This window comes from Mytilus trossulus, chromosome 6, assembly GCF_036588685.1.
Source record: "Mytilus trossulus isolate FHL-02 chromosome 6, PNRI_Mtr1.1.1.hap1, whole genome shotgun sequence".
Classification (NCBI taxonomy): domain Eukaryota; kingdom Metazoa; phylum Mollusca; class Bivalvia; order Mytilida; family Mytilidae; genus Mytilus; species Mytilus trossulus.
Genome location: NC_086378.1, coordinates 52302213 through 52329420, shown reverse-complemented (window position 1 = coordinate 52329420; position 27208 = coordinate 52302213). Strand labels below are relative to the sequence as shown.

The 27208-nt window shown below is 32.3% G+C and overlaps 1 protein-coding gene and 1 pseudogene across 1 annotated transcript; both read right to left on the bottom strand.

The window, feature by feature from the left end:
- Positions 1–3965: 3965 nt before the first annotated feature.
- Positions 3966–5327, bottom strand: LOC134723527 (growth hormone secretagogue receptor type 1-like). Its single transcript, XM_063587116.1, has one exon. It carries the CDS (start codon positions 5259–5261, stop codon positions 4086–4088), a length of 1176 nt encoding a protein of 391 aa, XP_063443186.1. The 5' UTR covers positions 5262–5327; the 3' UTR covers positions 3966–4085.
- A 7090-nt stretch (positions 5328–12417) lies between these two features.
- Positions 12418–13588, bottom strand: LOC134722793 (uncharacterized; annotated as a pseudogene).
- Positions 13589–27208: the final 13620 nt, after the last annotated feature.

Here is a 27208-nt window from a genome sequence, read left to right as displayed (position 1 = left end):
AATCATATCACCGGAGACAAAAGAAATTGCTTGAATAATTTATTTGCAAGTTTTATCACTTATAACGGAATGGTAACCACATTAGTTATAGTTATACCTAGATTCGTTGTAAACAGTTTAACTACTGTGGATTCATTATTATTCGTTGGATACACATTTTCGTGGTTTTCGTGTGTACAGGTTAACCACGAATTCAAATGTTCCACGAATATGATGTTTTCAATAGACTTTGTATGCAGAGATTGGCAAATCCACGAATATGCAAGTTTTCAGCAATCAACGAAAATTGATACTCATGAATATAAATGAATCCACTGTAAATTGGAAAATCGCGGTGTTTACTTATATAATATGGTTGGACACAGTAAGTACATCATAAATGTCAACAAGAACATCTTGATAAAAATGAAAGCCACTTGTGTGCAACTATATTAATGATGCCACGATAAGCATGATTATTTTTTTTGTCGGCAAACTTAAGGTAAAACGGTGAACAGTCAAAATATTAAAACCATGGGTCGAGGGAACCACATGACTTTGCGGGGTAAAACCAACATGTTGCTGAAACCTTAAGATTAAGCATTGCACTTCTTTTTGAATATGAATAGTGTGGTCATATTTATAAACTTCCTGTTTACAAAACTTTGAATTTATTGAAAAACTAAGGATTTTCTTATCCCAGTATTTGGCCCAACTTTGGATCCCCAATGCTCCTCAACTTTGTACTTGTTTGTCTTTGTAAATATTTTGATATGAGCGTCACTGATGTGTCTTATGTAGACGAAACGCGCGTCTGGCGTACAAAATTATAATCCTGGTATCTTTGAAAACTATTCTTACCAAAAATAAACAGAGAGAACGTGTATCCAAGGGGTTGGCATTTTATGCTCTACAAGTGACATCATTAGTATGTATCTGACGTGAAATGAATTTTAACGGAGATTTGATATTATACAAATTGAGTTATCTCCAGTTTACCCTAAAACAAATCTGTTAAAATAGAAAATAAAATGGCACTTGATAAATATGTTCGATATGTATTGTTTGATCGTTTTCGAAGACCGTACGGTGACCTGGGTGTATTTTTTTTTCATTTTTGTGCTTGATCTTTAAATGCTAGGTGTTGAATTAACAAAGCAAATTACATCTCCTTATTTAAATTTCAATCAATAAATACAACCAGTGTCTGGTTGGTTACTAGACACTTACGTTAAGTATTTCTGCTTGTCCGGACAATGTTGATATTTGAAATGAAACTCATCATTGATACCAGGATTGAACATTTGTATGTGCTCCAGACACGAGTGAAAACGAGTCTATTTAAAGTTGAACTAGCTGAAATCAGTAGAACTGAAATATTTGCTGTTCTGCTTTTTCATGATAATTTACTCGATGCAAATATAGAATAAAATTTATAAATTTTCTTGTAGATTAGTAGACCAATACAAAGACGTTCAGTCGTTTTTGAGACAAATGTTCAGCTACTATAATTGTCGATATGAACGTACTGGACATCCTTATGATATAATTACGTAAGTATTCTGTATTGGCCTTGTTATTGGTCCGATGCTTGCTGTATTGGCCTGGGGTGAAGCCATTCGCAAGCTCGTATAATATAAATTTTCTAGGGAAAATATTCACAGATATTCATTGTAATTTAAGTATCTGGTACTCTCGATTTGTTTCGTAGACCTGATTTATTCTTGACCAACAATCCTCACACTTACTTTTGATAGTTTTCTGTTGTACATTACTACTAGTAAATCAGGCATAGATTACCTTAGCTGTATTTGGCAAAACTGTTAGGAATTGCGGTCATCAATGCTTTCCAACTTCGTACTTTATTTTGCCTTTTTAACATTCTTGGATTCGAGCGTCACTGATGAGTCTACTGTAGACGAAACGCGCGTCTGGCGTATATACTGAATTTTGGCCTGGTATCAATGATGAGTTTATTCAATTAAGATATATAAGTGTAATTATTTCCTGCTTTTGATGAGTTCATATTTATCCATGATCTTGCCAATGCTTGATGGCGAAAACGGTTTGTTTTTCTATTGTAGGTTTTAAAGAGGTTTGGATCAAACACCCATATCCCATCCCTCTATAGATACGTTCTTTTTTGTTTTGTCAATTATGTTGCTAAGGCAGAATAGTTTTATTAAATGTTGGTCAATAATAAACTAGATTAACTGAAAGCGGTACTTTCATTCCTAGAAAACTGGTTCTCACTTTGGATTTGTGTGGCAGTTCCTTAAAATTTAAGTTCTATCGGGTTTGAAGTATTGAATGTTCTATTATTATTTACATTTCTGTTGTTCACATTTTGTCTTGTAATACAAGCTATATTTTGAATACTGATTCTGATCTGGATACCGTACGTGTTGCCTTAGACAGGTGTACTTGATAGAAGCCAACTAGCAAAACGAGACCATATTTTTTCCACTTTTATTCATTCCTATTTTAATTTCACAAGGAACAAAAAATTTTTAAAATTTGAATACTAGTATACGAGATAATTCTTCATATGAACACCTATTGTGTTCAATTTAATAAAATCATTGAAACTGAAGAAGTCCATCTGTTGGATTGTGTTACATCCTGGTCTTTTATTATATACTAAATAGATAAAAGAAGTAAATTGTTAGTATATTATAATCAATTGTGCTCAGCCATCCGTGATTATTTCGATATCAGTCACGTTTTAAAAGTCTTTATCAAACCCCTTATCTGTAGTATAACATCATGTCATAGATGTCAGTCGTGGTTGGAAAGACGTTATTACCCTAAATATGTGTGACATCATGTCACTTATATCTACACAAAGTCATATACAAATGTAAAATGTTTTCGTTGAAATACATTGAACAAAAAAACTTAATATACTATTTTTTTCCAAATTAAAGCTTTCTTCATTCCAATAACTAAACATATATAATAAATAAAAGTATGTTCTCAAATTTTGTTAGGAACTTGAACAATGATTCAGGGAAGAATTGCTGTAAACTGTTAATAAATGGAGATGGGGGTATACTTCAATAAGACATTTAAAACCAAACGGCATCTACAAAATGATCATAACACAGTACACATGATATCGGTAGTAAACACAAAATGCAGCACACAATAATATTATCAAGTTAAATAAATATTGCTTTGATAATCTCTCTGCACGTCCTGGTATAATGTTTTATAACGTTTTACTGGAATAGGAATTAATGGTAACTACAACACATATACTTACTCCTAGTTTTATTGTAAGACAATTTCATTGCTATGATAATGTGGTAGTGTTTTACACAGAGTAGATATATTATAACTCTCATTGGCGAAAATTGATACAAGGGAAGGACGCTTATCCAATATAAAACTCAGAGTATGAGGTATGAGTGCCAAAGAAACAACCCTTTACCAGAGACCAAAAGAAGAAGTTGAAGAACTAGAGATTACCGTACGTCCTTCAACAATGAGCAAACAAACACCGCAAAGTCGGCTGTTTAAGGCCCCGAAATGATACGTATACATTAATTCAAGATGAAAACCCCATCCAGACTCTCATGATACAGTATGCAGTTTAAATTATCTCCTCCAGTATACTAAAAATAAATGAGAAATAAAGAAAAATAACAACAACTACTAGTAATAGATATGTTTGATACGTATATATATGCTGCTCATTATCAAAGGCCCTGTAGTGATCTGCATTTGATTTCATTCTTATGCTTTGATCTTTGATGGATCGTTGTCTCATTGGAAATCGGACCAAAACTTTGCATCGATATATCATGTATATTACTCTTATATAACAAACGTATTTTACAATTAATGAACTATAGTTCACCACTTCAGCTTAATTGTAAAAAAACAAAGGATAAAAAATTTATTTCATGATTTATGAATCAATAATTTTGCTTTTAATAATAATAAAAAAGAAATGAATGAACAAAGGAAGCTAAAATTTTTGTTCAAGAATTGAAAACAAATATAATTATGTTCACTAGAATCAATCTTCTTTACAATTTGTTCTGAACGGTGAGATTTTTGTTTGTTTGTAAAAATCGTATTTAAGTTTGCATCTTGATATTTCATTTCATACACGAATTAAACATGCGTTTCAAAAAGATTACTGCATTATCACGAAACTCGATGTCCATAAAAGCGTAAATCAAAGGGTTTACTATATTATTGATAATGAAGATATGATACAGGAACGTCACAGCAGGTCTTAGCGAGGAGGACAGATTTTCCCAAAACCCATCGTAGATTCCTTCAAGACACAGAATTGTAACCTTTGGTATATAACAAAGTACAAATACTGTCGTAATGATAAAAAACATAATTGTGATTTTGCGAGTTATTTCATTTCGTGTTCTTCGTTTCCCGGATAGAGCTGATTCCACAGTATTTGCTACAGGGCTTCTACTGACGTGCTGTCCGACAGAATCTGTCGAAGTTTCGGGAATCATTGCCTGTTTTGCTGCTTTTGCAGATATAATGCTCACCTCTATTTCTTTACAACCAATATCAGGACGACTTCCATCTCCATCTGTCTTTTCGATTTCTTTCGTAGAACCAGTGGTGTCACTTTTGTGTTCCTTTAAGTTACGAAACACAGTTTTTAGAATTTTGCTGTAAATGACGATAAGTGTTGTTACTAAGACGAAGACGTACATACCAAATCCAATCGAATATAAAGTCATGATGACACCACTTCCTTCTTTTAATCTTCCACACCTCATTCCTGAGATACCATAGTCAGTGCTTTGGTATTTAATGGTGCCGTATATAAATGGTAACGGTAAAGCGAACAGAGCGGATAAGAGAATGGCCAGAAACAATGCAGTTCTTCTCATCAAAATCGACATAGATGGTTTTTGAAGCATACAAAGTTTCATGTATCTCTGAATTGCAATAATAAATAATATGAAAACTGAGTAATAGGTAGTATTTGCAACAAAAAACACAAGTGTCTTGCACAGAATGTTGTTTGAAAATGTCGTCTGATAAAAACACTGAACAATATAATGAACTCCAAGATATAATGTTGCTATCATGTCAAAGAAAGCTAAAATTGGAATGAAATGTCTTTCATCTGATACCTTCTTCATTTGAAATGCATACACCATCAACACAAAGACGTTTCCACAAATACCAAGAACAAGATAAACGGAAAGTATGATGATATTTGGCAATAGGCTGGTCGTTATTTCCATGTTCCATTCTGATAAAGTTATATTATTTGGAATAGTGTTATTATTCATATTAATCTCTTTGCTGATATTCAAAACACTTGTTATAACAAATGAAGACGTGTAATGTATTAACGATATAATGATTTCTATGTTAGCCAAGTTTAAAAATTGTTTTTCGTAACACAATATCAAGGATGTAGTTTCCTTTCTTAAAATAATGCATTGTTGGAATATCCGTATCCAGTATTATTATTTAAACACGAACGTAACACTTAATTGTTAAAGGATTTAAATTATCAGTTATATTACACCGCACATACACAAAAACATGACAAACAAAGAAGTGATAAAACTTTTCTATTAATAATCGAAGATGGGGGTACACTTTTAAAATTTGAGACAGCAACTCTTCAACACTAAAATTTAAAAGACATCTACAGAATTATCATAAAACACTACAAATTTTATCAGTGGTAAAAACAAATGAAACAAACAATAACATCATCAAGTTAAAGACAAAGTGCTTTAAAAATCTCTCTGTACGTCCTGGTAAAAACTTTCATCAACTGTATTACTGAAATAGGAATGAATTGGAAATGGATCAAATTACTTATGCTGTAAGACAATTGTTTTTTTGAGATAATGTGGCAGTGTTTTACACAGAGAAGATACATCATAATTGTGGAAAATTGATACAAGGAAATGGCGCTTATATCCAATATTAAACTAACAATATGAAGTGTGATTGCCAATGAAACAAGTCTCTACCAGAGACCAAATGAAGTAGAAGTAAACAACAATAGGTTAATGTTCGGCCTTCAAAAATGAGCAAACAGTTTACCGCATAGTCAGATACAAAAGGCCCCGAAATGACACCTGTCAAATAATTAAAAATATTAAACAATCCATACCATCATAGTACATTATGAAGTTTGAATTATCTCAAGTAAACAGTAAATGAATAAGAATGTTTGACATATAGGATGTGTATTGTCAAAGGCCCTGCAGTGACCTACTTTCTTTTTTCATTCTTGCGCTTTGATCTTTGGTGGATAGCAAAAGTCCATATTGATCTATAAATCGTCAATAACAAATAAATTATACGAAAGAAGGTATGTTGAAATGCACACTTACAGTTCAATTATGACTGACGTGACAAGTTGTTGATAATATTGATATTTGTAAGACGAGTTTCTTTGTGATTGTTGAACACAAAAGAGAGTTTTATATACAGTTATCCTTTAACTGGATGCAGATGTTAAGCGAAGTTTTTATAATTTTCTGGTCAATTAGTAGGCCAATACTTGAAAGGAACTTTGTAGAAGCAGTCTAGTCATTATTGATACATGTTTATGTGCGATCGTTTTAGTGATAATAGTTGTTGGTATGAACTTACCTGAATTTCTTATCTTAAATCTGAGTACTTTCGTGACTGTTTCCATGACTTACTATGACTTTTCAAAATACTGAGGACTTCGATCCTACCAAAGGAAAAGATTATCTTTACTATTTGTGGCTATTAATGGTTTAACGATTTCTATGTTTAACAAAGTTTAACCCACCATTTCTTTTACTTAAAATGTCCTGTACCAAGTCAGGGGAATGACCAGTGTTATCTTAGTTCGTTTCTGTGTGTGTTATATTTTAATTTTGTGTTTCTGTTGTGTCATTGTTCTCCTCTTATATTTGATGTGTTTCCCTCAGTTTAAGCTTGTAACCCGGATTTGTTTTTTTCTCAATCGATTTATGAATTTCGAACAGAGGTATACCTCTGCAGCCTTTATTAAAAGTTTGTTTTCGTAACACAATATTCAGGACGTAGAAAAGAATGCTTTAGTAAATCATCCGTATCCAATATTATCATTTCGACACAATGGTAAACCATTATTTTTAAAGAATTTAAATAATAACTCAAATAACTTCACACATATAACACAAAAAGCCTGGCAAACAAACATGTATAATTAAATGAGACAGCAACTCTTCAACACTAAAATCCAAAAGACATAATTATCATAATACACTACAAATTATGTAAACACAGATGTAACACACAATAATATCATCAAGTAAAATACAAATTGCTTTGATGATTTCTGCATGTCCTTGTATAATGTTTTATAAGTTTTTTGTTTACTGGAACAGGAATGAATGGTAACTACGTCAAATATATACCACACATTATTGTCACAACTTCATTGTAAGGCAATATAATTGCTAAGATAATGTGGACGTGTTTTACACAGAGTATATATATTATAAGGTTCATTGGGGAAAATTGATACAAGGGAATTACGCTTATCCATTGTTATATCTTTGTTCGTTTCTGTGTGTATATTAAAAGTTTGTTTTTCGTAACCCAATATTCAGGATGTAGAAAAGAATGCTTTATTAAAACATCCGTATCTAATATTATCATTTCGACGTAAATATGGTTAACCATTATTTTTAAAGAATTTAAATAATACCTCAAATAACATCACACATACACAGAAAGCCTGGCACACAAAAATGTGTTAGTACGTAATCCTATAAATCAATGGACATGAGGGTTTACTTAAATGAAACAGCAATTCATCGACACTAAATTTAAAAAAACATCTACAGAATTATTATGATACACTAAACAATTATATCGGTTGTAAACACAAATGCAATACACAATAATATCATCAAGTTAACTACAAATTGCTTTGATAATCTCTCTGTATGTCCTCACTGGGGTAAAGCTGATGACCGTAACTGCATTCACGGTCATCCCAAGATGTCGGATGAAAAATTAGGTCAGTATTTGTATTGTCTGTTTAAGTGTTTCTAAAGCAATTTTTACAAAGCATACATTGGTACGATGTAAATGCATAAAAGAATCACACGGAAATCACATATAACTATCGAGAAATGTGTATGAAACAGGAAATTGGATTTGAAAAAATCGCTAAGATGACCGTAAATCGCAAGTAAAATATTTTCAAGATGACCGTAACATAAAACAAGGATGACCGTGATTGATAAAAAGATGACCGTAATTTGTAAAGGATGACCGTAATTTATAAAGGATGACCATCGATTCTAATAGATATCCGTATTTGTATTACCTTTTTTGTATCAAATAATTAATTGTGTTAGTATAAAACGTATTTATAAGACTGCATTATCCGATAGGTAGAAGAAAATAAGACTTGCTTCAAATACATATTCCACCAACTGAAAATCGTATCCGAATGAAAGAGGAATCTTGCTAGCTTTGAACATGAGCTATCTTGTAGACAATGTGCTTACTATGTAAACATTTTAACCTGCATGTAACGTATAACCAAAGGAAACAGGTGTATATATGTTGCACCTACTTTGCACGATAGTGTTGCATATATATTATTGGAGGGCACCTGTAAAAAATCTAAATTATACAAGTGAAAACCAAATTATAAATTTAGAAGAACTAACTATAGCATTCAAAAGATGTTCCTCCAATTTTAAAGTCAGTGGCGCTTATGTCCAAGAAGGGTGTCCAACGGAATTAAAAATGAACTTTATTAGGTCGTTAGTTTTCTCGTTTGAATTTCTTTTACATTGTTATTTAGAGGGCCTTTTATACTGACTATGCGGTATGTACTTTGCTCATTGATGAAGACCGTCCGGTAACCTATAATTGTTGATTTTTGTGTCATTTTGGTCTCCAGTGGAGAATTGTCTTTTGGAGAGTTGTCTAATTAGCAATTATACCACATCTTTTTTTTTTATATTTATGAACTATTGCCAAATATTGAAGCAAAACTAAAAGAGATAGGGCGATACGAAGACTTCATTTCCGTATTGAAATCCTTATCTAATGGAACATTTACTGAACATATTGCTTTTCATTTGTTACGGAAGGTTTAATCTCAGTCAAACCAACTGAATGCCGAATACATTTTGCAGTTCCATCGGATCCGGTGTTGTCAATGGACTGTTTGTATATTTCAAGGCAGATGTTAAGATTTTAATCTGATTTCGCTGGATAATCTTATGCTTAATCAATGTTTTTTTTTCTTCAACTTTTCGTCGCATCGCTGTCAATTTGTATTATATTCTTCCCTACACAGTTTGGAATTATACAAGGAGATAACATAAGTCCTAACCTGTTTAAGATTTTCATCAATGACCTTCCCAACTATTTGCAAAAAATCTCTAGACCATGTAAATATTAATAGGCATATTATCTCTAAATCCTTAAAAACTAGTACTGTATGCATGTTTTTGAGTATGCTATTAAGCTTATTCCTCTATATGGAAGTGAAATTTGGAGCTCATTCAATCCCTTGATAGCAAAATTTAGATATGGAAACAACTAATTTGCATGGATAAAATGTATTCAAATTTAACTTGGAAAAGCTACACAGTAAATTTTGTAAATTCATTCTGGTCGGCACAAATAAAAACACAAATTTTGCAGCCTTATTTTAACTTTCCACTGTACTTTTAATTAGTGAGGTCTGTTTTGAATTATTGGCTTAGACTAAAAAATAAGAATAATTTCCTTTATTACAAGATGCATACCAGCATTCAAATCTCTATATTCTCAGTATAAATCGTCATGGTATAGCTTTCTCCAACACATTTTAAAAACTCTTCCTGGTTTTGCGAATCTAAATGATTGGGAAAATATTTCAAATAATACCATCAGGAAAATATTGAAAGAGACGTGCATACAAATTTTGGAAGGATCAGCTGACCAAGAAATCAGAAGGAGAGCTCCGCACTTATGTGATAGTTAAGGATAATTATGGTTAAAAAAGTATCTATATAAATATCATAACAACATTTTAGCGTGGGAGATCATTAACAAAATTGAGGGTGTCATCTCACCATTTGCAGATTAAAATAGAAAGATACCAGGATACTCCTCCAAACCTTAGACCGTATGTCAGCAATGTAATTCTGGTAATATTGAAAATGAAGTTCATTTTATCTTTTATTGCACAAAATATAACGAAGACAGACACTATTTATATCACATCTGAATCATGTTCCAATTTCATTAACCTAAATTCCCAAGAGAAATTGCTACGGCTGCTGTCTTGTGAGAACTCAACTGTATGAAAAGAGTTGTGTATATTCCTGGTTAAACACTGCAAATAGCAGATTTGTATTCCATGTTTCGCAAAATTAGTTATTGTTGTTATTTGTGAAAAAAATATTTTTTAAGTGACAGGATTCAGTTTCTCTATTTATTTTTGTTCATCTGCTTCTGACACGAAGAGGATTGCTGTTATTGCCTATCGCAATCAACAGTATATCATACAGCACCGTCCCTTGAATTGGTGTCTCCTATACAGATGAACAAATTTATTGTCATTTGTCTATTATAATATCTGTCACGTTATATAATTTTCAATGTTTGTTGCATATACTTTCATTATTGGTAATTGTCCCGCTTTGGGACTCTGATTTGAAAAATAAAATATTTTATTTGTATTCAAATTTTAACGTTGTTATCAATAAATAATTTAATTTTGGATGTAACGCGTCTTCTGATTGGCTTACGTTATTTTGTTATGAGCCCATAGACATAATTTTCTCATGAGACCGTGACGTCATCAACGTTTTTTCATGGTTTTCTATGGTTTAAAATGGCATTTAGAATTGAATTATAAGAAATGACTAATATTTCTTCTGTCTATTCGAAATAACATAAAAAATGTGATGCACACTGTTAAATAGCATGCTACGCGCATTATTCAGTGTGCACCAAGTTTTTTATGTTATTTCTTCATAGACAGAAAAAAATATTACAGTCATTCCTTAAATATTTAATTATTTACGAGAAATATGCAATTTACTATCATTGTCATAAACTCTAAATACGGCAAATAGTTGAAAAGAAATAGATAAAACATATTTATAACCGCTAAACGTTACGAACCCCTATTGAGAAAAAGTCGACAAACAGTTATGAAAACAAATATGAACTTTTCTTAGAATTGACGGTCATCCTTTAAAAGTTACGGTCATCCTTAACAATTTACGGTCATCCTTAACAATTTACGGTCATCTTTTAACCAATTACGGTCAGCCTTGTTATGAATTGCTAGTCCGGTTACGGTCATCTCGATTACGATTTACGGTCATCCTAGCGAATTTTTCAAATCCAAATTCCCGTTTTATACACGTTCCTCGGTAGAGGTTTGTGACTTCCATGTGAATCTTTTATAAATTTACATCGTATCAAAGTATGCTTTGTAAAGACAATGATGTAGAAACACCTTAACAGACAATAAAAAAACTGACCTAATTTTTCATCCGACATCTTGGGATGACCGTGAATGCAGTTACGGTCATCAGCTTTACCCCAGTGATGTCCTGGTAAAATGTTTAATAACTGAAACAGGAATGAATGGTAACTACGACAAATATACTAAGTCTAGTTTCATTGCTAAGATAATTGAATAGTATACTACACAGAGTAGATATATTATAGGGTTCTTTGGGGCAAATTGATGCAAGGGAAGGACGCTTATCAAATATAAAACTAAGAATATAAAGTATGATAGCAAAAAAACCAACTCTCTACCAGAGACCAAATGACGAAGATGTTAATAACTATAGGTTACAGTACGTCCTTCAACAACGAACTGACCCATATCCCCTAGTTTGCTATATAAGGCCCAAAATGACACGTATAAAATAATTCAAAATGTAAACCCCACCCATGCCCTCATGATACATAATGCAGATTTAACTATCTCCTTAAGGTTTCTAGAAATGAATCAGAAAAAAAGAGCAATAATAACAATTGATAGATATGTTTGAAACGTATATGCTGTTCATTGTCAAAGGCCCTGCAGTGACCTTCATTTGTTTTCATGCTTGTGCTTTGATTTTTGATGGATCGTTGTTTCATTGAAAATCGGACAAAAACTTAGCATTGATATATTACTCGCCCAAAAAAATATGCATTATTCAGGGTTTGGTTTTAAGTATTTTAATAAACTATAATTCACAACTTCAGCTTTATTTTACCATACCAAAGGATAAAGGTTTATTTTTTGATTCATGAATCAATAATTATGCTTTGAATAAAAATTTAAAAAACCTGAATGGACATAGAGAGCTTAAAATTTCCAATTCATGAATTGTAAATAATTATTGTTTTGTACACTAAAATCCATCTTCAATACAATTCGTTCTGAGCGGTTAGATTTACACAAACCCTGTAACAATCGTATTTAATTTGCATCTATATATTTTATTTTATACACAAATTAAACATGTGTTTCAATACAATTACTGCGTTATCCCGAAACTCGATGTCCATAAAAGCGTAAATCAAAGGGTTTACTATATTATTGATAATGAAGATATGATATAGGAAGGTCACAGCAGGTCTTAGCGAGGAGGACATATTTTCCCAAAACCCATCGTAGATTCCTTCAAGACACAGAATTGTAACCTTTGGTATATAACAAAGTACAAATACTGTCGTGATGATAAAAAACATAATTGTGACTTTGCGAGTTATTCATTTCGTGTTCTTCGTTTCCCGGATAGAGCTGATTCCACAGTATTTGCTACAGGGTTTTTACTGACGTGCTGTCCGACAGAATCTGTCGAAGTTTCTGGAAGCATTGCCTGTTTTGCTGCCTTTGCAGCTGTGATGCTCACCTCAATTTCTTTACAACCAATATCAAGACGACTTTCATCTTCATCTGTCTTTTCGATTTCTTTCTTAGATGTGGTGTCACTTTTGTGTTCCTTTAAGTTACGAAACACAGTTTTTAGAATTTTGCTGTAAATGACGATAAGTGTTGTTACTAAGACGAAGACGTACATACCAAATCCAATTGAATATAAAGTCATGATTAAATAATTTCCTTCTTTCAATCTTCCACACCTCATTCCTGAGATACCATACTTAGTGCTTTTGTATTTAATGATGCCGTATAAAAATAGTAACGGTAAAGCGAACAGAATGGATAAGAGAATGGCCAGAAACAATGCAGTTCTTCTCATCAAAATCGACATAGATGGTTTTTGAAGCATACAAAGTTTCATGTATCTCTGAATTGCAATAATAAATAATATGAAAACTGAGTAATAAGTAGTATTTGCAACAAAGAACACGAGTGTCTTGCATAAGATATTGTTTGAAAATGTCGTCTGATAGAAACACTGAACTATATAATGAACTCCAAGATATATTGTTGCTATCATATCAAATAAAGCTAAAACTGGTATGAAATATCTTTCATCTGATGCCTTCTTCATCTGAAATGCATAACCATCAACACAAAGACGTTTCCAAAGATACCAAGAGCAAGATACACGGAAAGTATGATGATGTTTGGCAATAAGCTGGTCGTTATTTCCATGTTCCATTCTGATAAAGTTATATTATTGGGAATAGTGTCATTATTCATATTGATCCCTGCACTCAAATCAATTTGAAATATATATAGTCCTATAATGTATTAAAGATTTTCGTATTTCTATGAAACCATGGGTTTAAGTTTGTAATCCAATATCCAGGAAACTTGCAAAACAAAAATGTCCTTGTGACATAATCATTTCTACCACAAGGTATATCTTTCCGAATGAAAGAATTTAAATAAAAAGGTAAATGCGATTATGAAACAGAAAAAAAAGGCGATAACTGTTAGGCACGCACCTGAAAAATAATGAAACATTGAGTAAAACAAAACACACAAACACCACACGCTCATTCATTCATTCACTCATATCTTTATTTCCTCTTTGTAGAGATTACATGAATATATAATCATGAACAATAAATTGATACATTTATGATAACAGAAAATATTATGGATAAAGTTTTGTGAGCAATACGTAATCAGATCAAGAGCAAATGATTTTATATCGCATGCTGTCGGTATTACATTTGCTCACATATTGTTTTACATGGTATTTACTTGAATATTGAAGAAAGGCAATACACGGTTGCATTTAAGTCCTGAAATAAAAAGACACTAAAAACCAAAAGCCATATAGAGATAAGGCTGAAAGCATTCACCCCACTTATAAACACTATAGTATGATCTAGATGTTTTATACGTCTTTTCAACTACCCTTGACAATTGTTAAATGTCGGAATTATTTGGTCACTATTTTTCAGTATCAAAGCTTTTCCTATTTGTGTTCTGATATTTTAGTTTTATATTTACTGAAAATTTATTACTATTAGTTGAATATCAATTTTTGTAGATTTCGTGGATACAGGTGAACCACGAAAATAAAAGTTCAAGGAATAACAATTTGTCTATGTCCTTGTACGCAGACAACGACAAAATCACAAAATAAAATAACCACAAACATGTTAGCTTTCCTAAATACACAGAAATTGGTACCCACGAAAATAAATGAATCCATAGTAGTACATTCTTTTCAGTTCTTCATGTTTGCAATAGTTTCTTTATAGTAGGTAACATTAGCATGATAATTAGCATCGGAAGACATGATCAAGTACCATTTTTTTCAGTTCTTCATGTTTGTAATAGTTTCTTTATAGTAGTAAGTTACATTAGCATCATGATAATTAGTACCAGAAGACATGATCAAGTACAATTGCCATTACATAATCGTACATAATTTAAATAAGAAAAAAAATAGTATAGTTTTAAACTGCAAATAAGCGAATAGATATTCTTTTCCTAAAAAGGACAGGCTCAATGTCTGAACAGCAATAGAATAATCCCTTTTAAAGGATCTTAAATGGTCAAATAAAAGATTCCAAGGACATCAATTTCAAAGCGAAACAACGAAATTGATATATTGTCGCCATTATATCAAAGAAAGCTGAAAAGTGTATCGTTCATCTGAGCGCTTCATTACCTGAACTGCATAGCACAAATCATCAGCAAAAGACGTTCATAGACGTACTAAGACGAAATGTAGAGTACGTTTAACATAGGCTGTTATATTGGTAGTGCATAAGTGTTAAAATCATATAATTCTTCTTTACCTTATATTAAAACACTTCGAATAACAAAATGAAACATTTAGATGTTGTTTTATATTTTTAACCATTTCCCAATTTCTATGAAATTGAAAATAACCGGGTTTTTTTGTACAGATGATCCTCGGTGGTTATTTGCAATCATTTAAATGTATAAATATTGTACTTTGAGAATTTCTATAAACCAATGAGCTATCATAATCAAAGAATGAAAAAAAAATTAAAAAGGACATTATAAATTAAAAACAGTTTTATCATATATTTTATGATAGTATGATACTAAACCCCAAACGGGAGGGATTGTACCTGATATTCATATGATGAAGACATAATCTTTCAATCAGTTTAATTGAGGTCTGGAGCTGGCATGTCAGTTAACTGCTAGTAGTCTGTTGTTATTTATGTATTATTGTCATTTTATTTATTTTCTTTTGTTACATCTTTTGACATCGGACTCGGACTTCTCTTGAACTGAATTTTAATGTGTGTATTGTTATTCTTTTACTTTTCTACATTGGCTAACGTGACGGTACCCAAATTGCACCTATTTTGGCAGCTTTTTCACCTACGTTTTTTTATGATCAAGAAAAAAATGTTCATACTGTGTTTATTTTGTAGCCCTATCCTTCTTGATTGTATAGGTACATCAATTTAAATTTTAATCCATATTGAGTCATTGAAAAATTGGTTTGAATCAACCTCCAAACTATCCATGATTCTGTAATGAGGAGTACCCAAATTGCATCCATGCTGAAATTCACATCGTCAAAAGTCTAATAACCGGGCTTTTGTTTAATTTCTTCAAGTATTTTGAACAATTGGATATTTGTCCATGCTTACTCTTCATATTTTACGAAATGGATACTTATAATATATTGTATTTGCTAATTTTAAAAAGATGACGTTTTGATGACGTCGCATGGTGACGTTTTCGTACATTTTGCTTTTTCAGTAAACTGTCCATCTGTTGATAAAAACTGTGAACGTTTTGTGTATATCTAAATATGTTTACCTATGTTGAAAGACGTGCATAGTATCAAATCATAAAAATACAAATTGTTTAGTCTCTAGGAAATCTTGTAAGATTTTTGTTGCAATTTTTTTCTAAATAGGTGCAATTTGGGTACTCGGTGCAATTTGGGTACCCTTAGTTAGAGGTATAGGGGGGAGGGTTGAGATCTCATAAACATGTTTAACCCCGCCGCAATTTTGCGCCTGTCCCAAGTCAGGAGCCTCTGGCCTTTGTTAGTCTTGTATGATTTTAAATTTTAGTTTCTTGTGTATGATTCGGAGTTTAGTATGACGTCCATTATCACTGTACTTTTATGCATATTTTAGGGGCCAGCTGAAGGACACCTACGGGTGCGGGAATTCTAGCTACATTGAAGACCCATTGGTTGCCTTCGGCTGTTGTTTGCTCTATGGTCGGGTGGTTGTCGCTTTGACATGTTCACCATTTCCTTTCTCAATTTTATTAAACGGCACCCGTAATATGAAAGCGCCTCGTTTGAGTTTAACGACAACATCCACACACCCATACATCCAAATGTTGTATTCGATGATAGTGACTTGTTTATTAGTACCATAGAAATGAATCAAACCTTTAATATTTCCTTATAAACGCAAACTCATACAAAATTAACAATCCAAACAAGTGTAACATCTAAATACGAAAACAAACGTAAACACAAAATGAGACGTCCTAACTTGATCTGGATGTTTCAAATTTTTTTCAACAAGCTTTAACAAAAGCCCTTGAGGTCGAAATATTAGATCAACATATTTCTTTGTAGATGTGAATAAGCTTTATTTCTTCAAAATAAAAGAATGGACATAGCATAGTTTAAACCTAAGACGGTAAAGTGTAGATATGTTCATTGTAATATTTTACTCTATTATTCCATATCATCTTTCCATATTCTTATGTCTATGATTATTTAAAAAAAGTGCGAAACAGATAAAGACAAAACCTTTTAATCTTTCATTTCACATTAGTTTTGCCCAGTATTTTTCTGAAAGTGTTTACGTCTATATGGATATTTTTAAAGAAAGTACATGTGTATTATATCTTTGTTTGATATTTAAATCTCAGAAGAGTAGAAATCTGTTTTTTTTTAGTAAGAACATACAAGGAGATAATGACTTACAACGATAGCTTATTGCTGTCTTTTCTTGTTTGATCAGATGTACTAATGAAAATAAAAAAAATAAAAATATACACTTTCGGTCAACCTAGCGATGCATTGTTTTAGAGTTTAGATCTTCTACAACAAATATACGGCTTTCTAAACATACAGTTTAAAAGTGTCGCTGCTTCATTTCGAAACTTGATATCCATAAAAGCATATATTATTGGGTTCACAATGTTATTGATTACAAACATATGGTAGAAAAGCATCACGACCGGTCTCTGTAAGATTGATAATTGTTCCCAAAAATCTTCGTACATTCCTTCAAGAAGTAAAATTATCACTTTTGGTAGAAAACAAAGTAAAAATACTATAGTTATAACAAGAAACATAATTGTGAGTTTATGGCTAACACGACGATTGTGTTTTCTTCGTTTCTTGGATGCAGTTGGCTTTTCGTTCGTTTCCATTGGTCGTAGTCCGTCATACTTATCTTGAGAAAGATTTGATGTTTTATCTGTTGTGGTTGACACAACGTCATCTCGCACCTCTGTACTTACGCCTTCAGAATTTGCTTCGATATTTTTGTCATCAATAGTAAAGCGTTTTTTCATTTCTAAATTACGAAAAACTGTATATCCGATTCTGCCATAAAGTATGGTAAGTGTTATTACTATAACAAAAACTAATACACAAGCCACAATCGCGTGTAAATTACTCATGAAAACATGCCCTTCTCTCAACCTCCCACATCTCATTCCTGATATTCCATACCTGACGCTGCGATAAGGAACAGAACCATACACAAACGGTAAAGGTATGGCGTAAAGTAAGGAAACGACGTTTGTAAATACCAATGAAATTCGTTTCATCAAAATCGACATAGATTGTTTAAAAGGGACACATATTTTCATGTATCGCTGGACAGCAATAATTACCAATATTAAAACCGGATTGGTAGTAGCAAGGCCTGTGATAAACACGAGGGTCTTGCATACAAAATTGTTTGAAAAAGTAACTTGATAAAAACACTGGAATATATAATTCACTGCAAGGTACACTGTTGCTGTCATGTCAAATGTCGCTAAAACTGGTATAAAATACCGCTCTTCTGATGGTTCCTTGATCTGAAACCCATACACTAATAAAACAATGAAGTTTCCACATATTCCAAGAACGAGATAGACAGAAAGTACGATTATGTTTGGTATCAAGCTTCTTGTCATTTCATCATTCCATTCCGAAAATGTAATATTACTGCCAGTATTGTTAGTATTCATATCTAGACATTGGTGATATGATCAAAATTAAAATTTATGTCATATTAACATATTAATTGATTAAAACATAACAATCATTTCTTCCGGTTAAAACAGAAATAATGTTCCTGTATAATTTTCAAACCGTTTGAAATCAGATAAAAAAAGCACATTTGGAATATAATTGTTCCTCATTAACAATGAATTTAAGCAAAGTAGGTTACGTTTCCGGGATTTTTTAAAAATTCAAAATACGTTGGTTATAGTACACAAATGTTCTATAATTCATCTCAATTTGCCATGATCTTGTTCTAAACGGTGAATTTTAAATGAATGAGCATCATTGAATGATGGAATAAGTTTGTCTAGTATATTCTCACTGATACTATAGCTGTGAGAAACTTCACTAACAAGGCGGTTGTTTAATTTCATTCTGGTTTTAATTTTGATCGATCGTGATTTTTCATTAAACTACATATAGGAGCAAACGATTTCCGGCATATTTATATTTGATTTCATCAAAGTACGGAATTGAATTTGGACAATTTGTTTATCCCATTGCTAAAACTAATGTTAGTGTTGTTTCAATAAATGTTGTTTTTTGGGGCTTCAATCAGAATTCATTCTTACTGTTAATCATTAAAAGCATTCAAAATTCAAATAATGAAATAATTTTCTCTCACTTACAGTCGAGTTAAATTTAAAAACAATCTTATTTAAAGAACCATTCCATATTGTGATGCAACAACATGCACACAGCGTAATACCATAACAAACAATATATTATTATCTGTAATTTTTTATTTCATGGATTTTAACGAAATATCTTCAATTTTCGTTAAGGTCAAAGGTTCAACGGTCAAAGGTCAACATTTCAATAAATTTTTTTTTTTATTTGGCAATGCATTATGTAATAGTTAAAAAGAAAAACGTGACTGATCATAAAAAACATGACGAGATAGTTTTAAATTCGTAGTTAAAAAAAAACCAAAAGAAGAATGTGTCCCAAGTACACGGATGCCCCATTATCTTGTTCTATGTTCTGTGGCCGGTGAAAATTGGATAAAATCTCTAATTGGCCATCAAAATTGGAAAGATCATATCATAGGAAAGATGTTTACTAATTTTTGAAGTTGATTGGACTTCAACTTCATCAAAAACTACCTCGACCAAAAAACTTAAACCTGAAGCGGGACGGACAAACTAACGAACGGACGGACGAATGGACGCACAGACCTGAAAACAGAACTCTCATAAATGGGGGAAAAAGCTTAATCCAGAAATTTTTACAATGTTGTTAGTTTGATTTTTTTAAAGTGCAATTGTTGACGTGGGAGAAGGATATTTTGATTTAGGTAAACATTTGTATGTAAGTTAACACTTGAGGTGTTTAAAGCTCATATTATGTTCTCCGAGTAAAGAGCAAAATTTTATGACTGAGAACATTGCATCCGAGTTTAATGTCTTGTTAACTAATAATGATTGTTTATACAATGGAGATCTATTTTGATGAATATTTAAAACTTTATAAGACTTTTTATATAGACCAGACCATTTCATGAAATTCATTTTATGCCAAATATGCAAGAATCTATTTTTACAGTTTAGGGTACCATGAACGCGAACATCAATTTACAGTTATGGAAACATGTCATCGAACATCTTAAATCATAACGTATTTTCTACCTGCAGTTCAAATAAAAAAATATAACATATCAATTTAGAGGAAATTAAATGTTATTTCTTTTCATATCATTTAAAAGGAGCTACAAAATTAGTAATCAAGTACCAATTCATTTAATGAATAGCCTCCATTTTTTTCTATGTGTAACTTTTTCCATCGGGACTTTTTATTATTGGACAGAGGAAAATTGTCGATGTTTCGAAAGTAAAACTGCAGTTATATAGTTATGACTTCTTTATGATATGTACAATTTTTCGTCAATTGTGTACAATACTGTTGTAACTATTTATCACATTTAAATTGATACCTTTGATAACTATATTAGACTACTAATTAATCCGCACTGTGATTTCAAAGACGCTATCAAAACGACATTATAACCACACATTAAAATAACATAAATGAAACCAATTTTTCTGCACCAGATGCGCATTTCGACAAAATATGTCTCTTCAGTGTTTCTCGTGGCCAAAATAACAGAAATCAAAAGTTTATAAAAGATGAATAGCTATAATCCGAAAGGTTCAAAAAGTATAGCCAAATCTGTGAAAGGAATCAGAGCCTTGCATGAGGGAGATACATTTCTTAATTTATAATAATTTTTAACAATTTGTAACAGCAAATTTTAATAACACAAACAATCCGTATTTTCATGCCAGAACCGAATTACTGGCTACTGGCCTGGTGATACCCTCGGGGACTAACAGTCCACCAGCAGAGGCATCGACCCATAATTAAATTACGTTATAGGCATCGAAATGGGCAACGTTTTTCTTTACATTATAATATTATACAAAACACAAACTCTTTTATTTTATTAATGTGTTTGTCTGATTTCCTTTCGAATGATATGCAAAACATTGATATGTACAACAAAGTATATAAAAATATGTAGAAATCATATCATCTGTACACAATTATAATGTCCGTTTTAAATGCTGATTTGTATGTCCATCCATCTAGCAAACATGACAAAAATCTTGTCAGCACCACTTCATTATAACACTGTTTTATAGCTTTTAATAAAACAGATTAGAAAAATTATATCATAGAAATTGAGAGTGTAGGAGGTCATTCATGAATAACCTGAAATGTCATGCACTCATTTGAATACTGTGAAGCATGGGTATACCCAAAATTTGTACAATTATCCTTTTATCCTACTGCCTAATAGTTATGCAAATTAAATCACGAGATGTTTTATGTGTTTAAAATGTGATTAAAATGCACATGCAATAACCTTTCGAGTTAAGTGTAATGGTTTTTAGTTGCTTTCATTATACACTCACGTCAACAATTAAGTGTCTTCCACTTTCATTTAGAATTGTTCATTTTATAAAGGAGGTGGATACCTTGGTCAATATTTTATGTTAAAGGGTAGCTTCAAATATGAACTTCAGGAATTTTGATTTTCTTTCGTTTGTATTGTAAATTAATTTGGTACACTTACAAGAACCTTTTGGAATATTTTTATAACTGTTTTGTCCGGTAAAATTGTGTATGAATGTAACCGCTTTGTGCTTACATGCTAGTACACAAAAAAAGAGTGAAAATTGTGTCTACCTCTTACAGTTTTCAATAGCGAAAAATGATTTAACAGATCAACCCTATTTTCGCTGAAATAAATTATTTGTTTATTTGACTTCATCTTTGATCGACTTAACTGGATTGTGTCTACACAGTTCGTTATCTGATAAAATAAAGATTTTTATCCTGTAATTGGGTGTCCTACTATACAGACACAGCCCTACATATATATCGCTATGCTGTATCTGTATACTATACAGATATCGCTTTAAGGCTCCACCTACTGCCGGTCTGAGAATTGTTTTAACCTGTGTGACTTCAGAATGTGTAATTCAGTTGCATTCCAATGGCGATGACAATTGCCGATTTCAAAACTTGAATATGATTGAGTTACAAAATCAACCATGTCAATTTCAGCAAGCATGTTTAGTGAATGTCAAGTCTAAAGCGAAGGACAACTCGTACACTTCTGTTTAAATTTGCAATGTTTTGTTTTTTGTTTTTACTGTTGAAATTAGTTGTAATGTTAAAAGAGATAATTATTCACCTTGAGCGATGTATTATTGTTGACCATTCTAGATGCTTTTTTTGCGAACACAGCGTTATGTGTGATATTTATATTTTTGATATTTCTACGCGGGCCTCAAGGGATTACAAATCGAAAATAAATGCTAAATATGTTAGTTTTTGTGTCTTTCAAAACACACACAATATACAGAACTAATTGCAGGATAAAGACAATAACTGTTTAGTGTCTTTAAATATCAGCTGTATTTGTACTCGGCTTGAAACAGGTGTACTAACTCGCTAAAAGCTCGCATACACCTTGTTTCCTAACCTCGTACGAATACAGCTGATATTTAAAGACACTAAACAGTTATTGTCTATGTCTTCGTCTGATAACGATACAATATTATGGTACGAAATGTAAAATTAACCAGAATTTCCGTCATGGAAAACACTGTAACTTTGCCTTTTTAATAGGCCTGCAAAGAAAAAAAGTCCCGCGTGTAACTATCTATTTCATCTTAAGATTTTGCTAAAACGGATGAGTAGTTATATGAACGACATATTTAATATTTTTGAATATAGCTGAGTACTACAGCAACACAGTTATTTGGAGGGGAAAAGGGGGGCATGTGAAAGTCATGCTTATTTTCTTATTTCATCAGTCATCGTTGGTCTTAAAGTCCTTTGAAAAGACATCATGATATATCGATAGTCTGTTTTTTTTTTTAAAGGAGATATCATGTGGAAACAATTTCATGAAAGCTGGAAGGGCTTTATACGATGAAGAGAACAATAATGAACATTAAAAAAATCAAACGCAATCTCAAGAATTATTTTCATTTCCTTTATTCATACATTACATATTAGGCAAATGAACATCTCAACACAATCCGTTATATAGAGACATTAGATTTAAATTTATTCTGTGAGTTGGTGTTTGGCTGTAAATCATTATCGTTATATTTAGTTTTTTTTCTATAATCATAATCATTCGATATCTCGTTCGTTTGAAATTTCCCGTTAAACTGTGCAAAGGGGAACAATTCTTATCACATCAGAATCCTTGGTTTCGAATGATGCCCCGTTTTGTTATTGTCAGAAACGATTGTTCATCTATACCGATTGATTACACGGAAAAGAAACGATAAACAAATATGATGAAAAATTGGCCAACCAAAGATAATATGAAATAACAAGAGCTGTTTTTAATCAACAGAGTTTTTGAGAGTCTGATATATAAAAAAAGTTATTCATTAGAAAAATCCTTATGATATAAATTAGAATTTAGGATATTAATGTTTAGTTGACATTTTTACAGTTCATTGATTATGATGAGTGAACTGATGTTGATAAACACTGTGCAATCCGTTAATAAGCCGTATATTTGTTACGTTATATATAAGAATTACTTATGAGTTGTCACAGTTAGCACCCTATATTTCATCTCATTTAAAAAAAAAATTGCGCACACAAAATGTAAGAAATTGTATAGGTAACCGAACATAAAAAGGGTCAAGAATATTAAAAAAAGTGATATGCAAATGATAACAAAAATGTTGGTTCTTCGTACAGGTATATATTGCAAATTGTAAAATGATAAAGGACCTGTGAAGTATGACATTTTCATAGCAATAAAAAGCATAGACTTTTCTCTATGATGTGCTGTATTCTAACCTAATAAAGGGTAACTGAAGGGACGAGAAAAAGACAAAAAAAAAAAGGTAACTGAAGGGACGAGAAAAAGACAAAAAAAAGGTAACTGAAGGGACGAGTATCAACCTTTTTAAGACAATGGTAAACAGCAGTACAACTCTTGGACTGTTGTAACCATTTAGAAAGTCTATCATATTTTATTGTTACTAGAACACACCCGTGATATCGCGGGTCCGTGACTGAACTAAAGTATATAACTATGCGCAAGCCTTTTTTTTGTATTACATGTAGTATTGTCATCTGATAAAGTTTTCTCTGCTTTCGAATCTTCTATTTTAACCCGTCGAATCAATTATTGGTAAATAGACAATAATAGTGCATTGACTTGACATATCAACCATATAAGGATGAGGTTTAGAAACGGGGAAAGCGAGGCTATGCCGAGCATTTTCCCCGTTTCGTGCAGAATCCTTATATCGTTGATATGTCAAGTCAATGCACTATTATTGTCTTTATACTGCAATCTAAAAAAATATGTTAAATTGTTGTTTAATGTATTAATTCTATTATTTGATTTCAATATTGGGAAACTCCCCTTTTTATAAAAAGGCCTCATATCATGCAGGCGGAGAAATGTACAGCACAATGAAATGTACATTTCCCAATGCAACCCTTAATCGATGGTTAAGGAATTATGGTTTGAGAATGAACTAAAATATCAACAATAAGCATAACACATAATGATTTAAGTGAAATATTTTTTTCTTCTAAAAATTGTAAAAGAAATAAGTTTGAGCCGTTGTATACATTGGAAACAAGAACGGGTTGAATAGGTCGTATGAATAATTAATTACAATTTCGGTAAAATATTCATGAGGAAAAGTGATATCAGGTCAGTGACTGTATAGAAATATAAATATACAGTCAACGCATTTTGACTGCTCAAATAGAACGAGTGCAGTATAATATAAATTATTTGGAAAACAAAAGGTCCTGGAATGGAGTTTTTTTTAATCAAGTCCTAGTATCAGTTATAAATAAATTTAAAATCTTTGATTCGGTGTTTAACGTCATGCCCACTAACAAATTGAAAACTGTACGCCTTATTTTTAGTCCAGATTTTTAGTATTCGTATTGTTATCTTAGAAAGTCTTACTGATTAAAATACTACAATAGGTTACAATTTGACAATTTAAGTAGTGTCAACCCCGTGATTTAGTCCAAATAATTATGACGTCTGGCAAGGCTATTTTTTTTTTCTGGGACGAAGGCGTCACAGAAAAAAAATAAAATAGCCTTGCCAGACGTCATAATTATTTGGACTACCCGTGATTATGACTCGTGTATACAGCATATTAATAATGAATACACCGTTTGGTGGTGTGCCTGTCAGATGCGGAACGTACAGATAAGGTAATAGGTAACAGGTGAATATACTATTGGTATCGGTATCGGACACGACCTGGAACTTCTTAATTATTGGCAATATAATTACGTGGAAAACAAAAGGGCCTGGAGTGGTGTAATTTTTAATCTACACCTTTGTACTATATTAGTTATATATAAAGTTGAATTCTTTGATTCGTCGTTTTTACGTGATGACGGCTGACTGGACCTCGTAATTTTAGTATTATAGATTTCTCATGTGGATGGGAAACCGTCATATACAGAGCATTCACTGGGAGAGGTGTTGGGTCAAGTATAGGAGTAAGGGTTAAGTTTCGTGTAGGGTAGGGTGAATCAGAGGGTGTAGGTGGTAGGGATAGTTAGGGTTATGGTTTATGGGTTAGTCGCTTACGGAAAGGTATAGTTACGTGTAGGTAAAGATAGGGTAAAGCATATATAGGTGAAAGCATAGATAGGGGTAAGCGTAGTAAAGGGTAAGCATAGTACGGAGGTATCTACTGGTAGGTATGCGAAGGGTCGAGATCGTTATGGATATGTTGGCGAAGATGGTTAAGGGTCAGGAGGATTTAGGGTAGTATAAGTTATGGTCGAGGGGTCTTAATAATTTGGCTAAAGTGACGGGTCGGGCTTGGGAGAGGATGAGAGGGTGTTTGAGAGAGGAGTTGAGGATGTGGTGTGTGCGAGAGTAAAGACGAGTGTGTGTTGGAGGAGCAGAGTGTGTTAGAGAGAGGAGGAGAGTGTGTGATAGAGAGAGGAAAATGTGTGAGAGGAGGAGAGTTTGTTAAAAAAAAGGAGGAGAGTGTGTGTAAGATAAAGAGGAGAGTGTGAGAGAGAGATGATGAGAATGTATGTGTGACAGGAAGAGAGTAGATGAGAGAGGAGGAGAGTGTATGAGAGAAAAAGGAGAGTAGGAGAGAGAGGAGAAAGTGTGAGAGAGAGAAGGACAGTTAGTGTGGTAGGAGAAGAGTGTAAGAGAGATGAGGGTGTATGAGAGAGGCAAAGAGTGTGTGTGAGAGAGGCAAAGAGTGTGTGCGTGTGAGATGAAGAGAGTGTGTGAGATAGGAGGAGAGTGTATAAGTTTTGAATTACACAGTTGGTAACAAAATAAAAGTCCAGTTGTGCAGGCGTTTATATGTCCAGGATGTTGCTAAAACCTTCAGTTTCTGACGACAGGATCAATTCCTTTGTTCGTCTATCCATGTATCTGACTACTGTGTACTGTATTTTTTCCACATTACTCTTAGTTTTTGTCTTGGGCGTGCTCATCGGCTGTAAAATATAAAAAAATCTGATAGCAGTGTCTCAGAAAACTATCCGTAAGGTCATGAATTGATTTTTTATAAAATAGTCCAGTGGCAAATATTTCGTGAAAATCGTCTTCACAGTCGCCATTACCGCCCTGCTCTGTCGTTTAGAACTCAAAAAGACAACATACAATTTACACCATGCCTCTTTATCATAGATTTAACAACAACAAAAAAAGATGTACCAAAATTTTGAATGCAAAATTGTGTAAAAGCACGTTCTTGTACTACAAGCCCTTATTATTCAATAGGAGTGAGTCAGAAATCGTACGTTCAGGTGATGAGGGTCAAAGCTAAGTCCCTTCTGTTTATACATTTCTACCGCAAATTTGGGATATGTTGTCTGTCCTGATGATAAACAAAATGGTATTATATAAATTTGATTGCATTGCTTCATGCATTTTTGTTCGTTGTGTCATAAAATATTAAATCAAAACGATAATATGTGTCCGTGTTTTTACGTTATTTATTGCTTAAGAAGGTTAGAAATATAGAAAATGAAATCATTAATTTTGCTAAAAATATCCTCCCATACGATGTACACATTTTGCAAGAAGAAATAGTTCAGTTTTTTGTAATACCAGAAAGATCAGG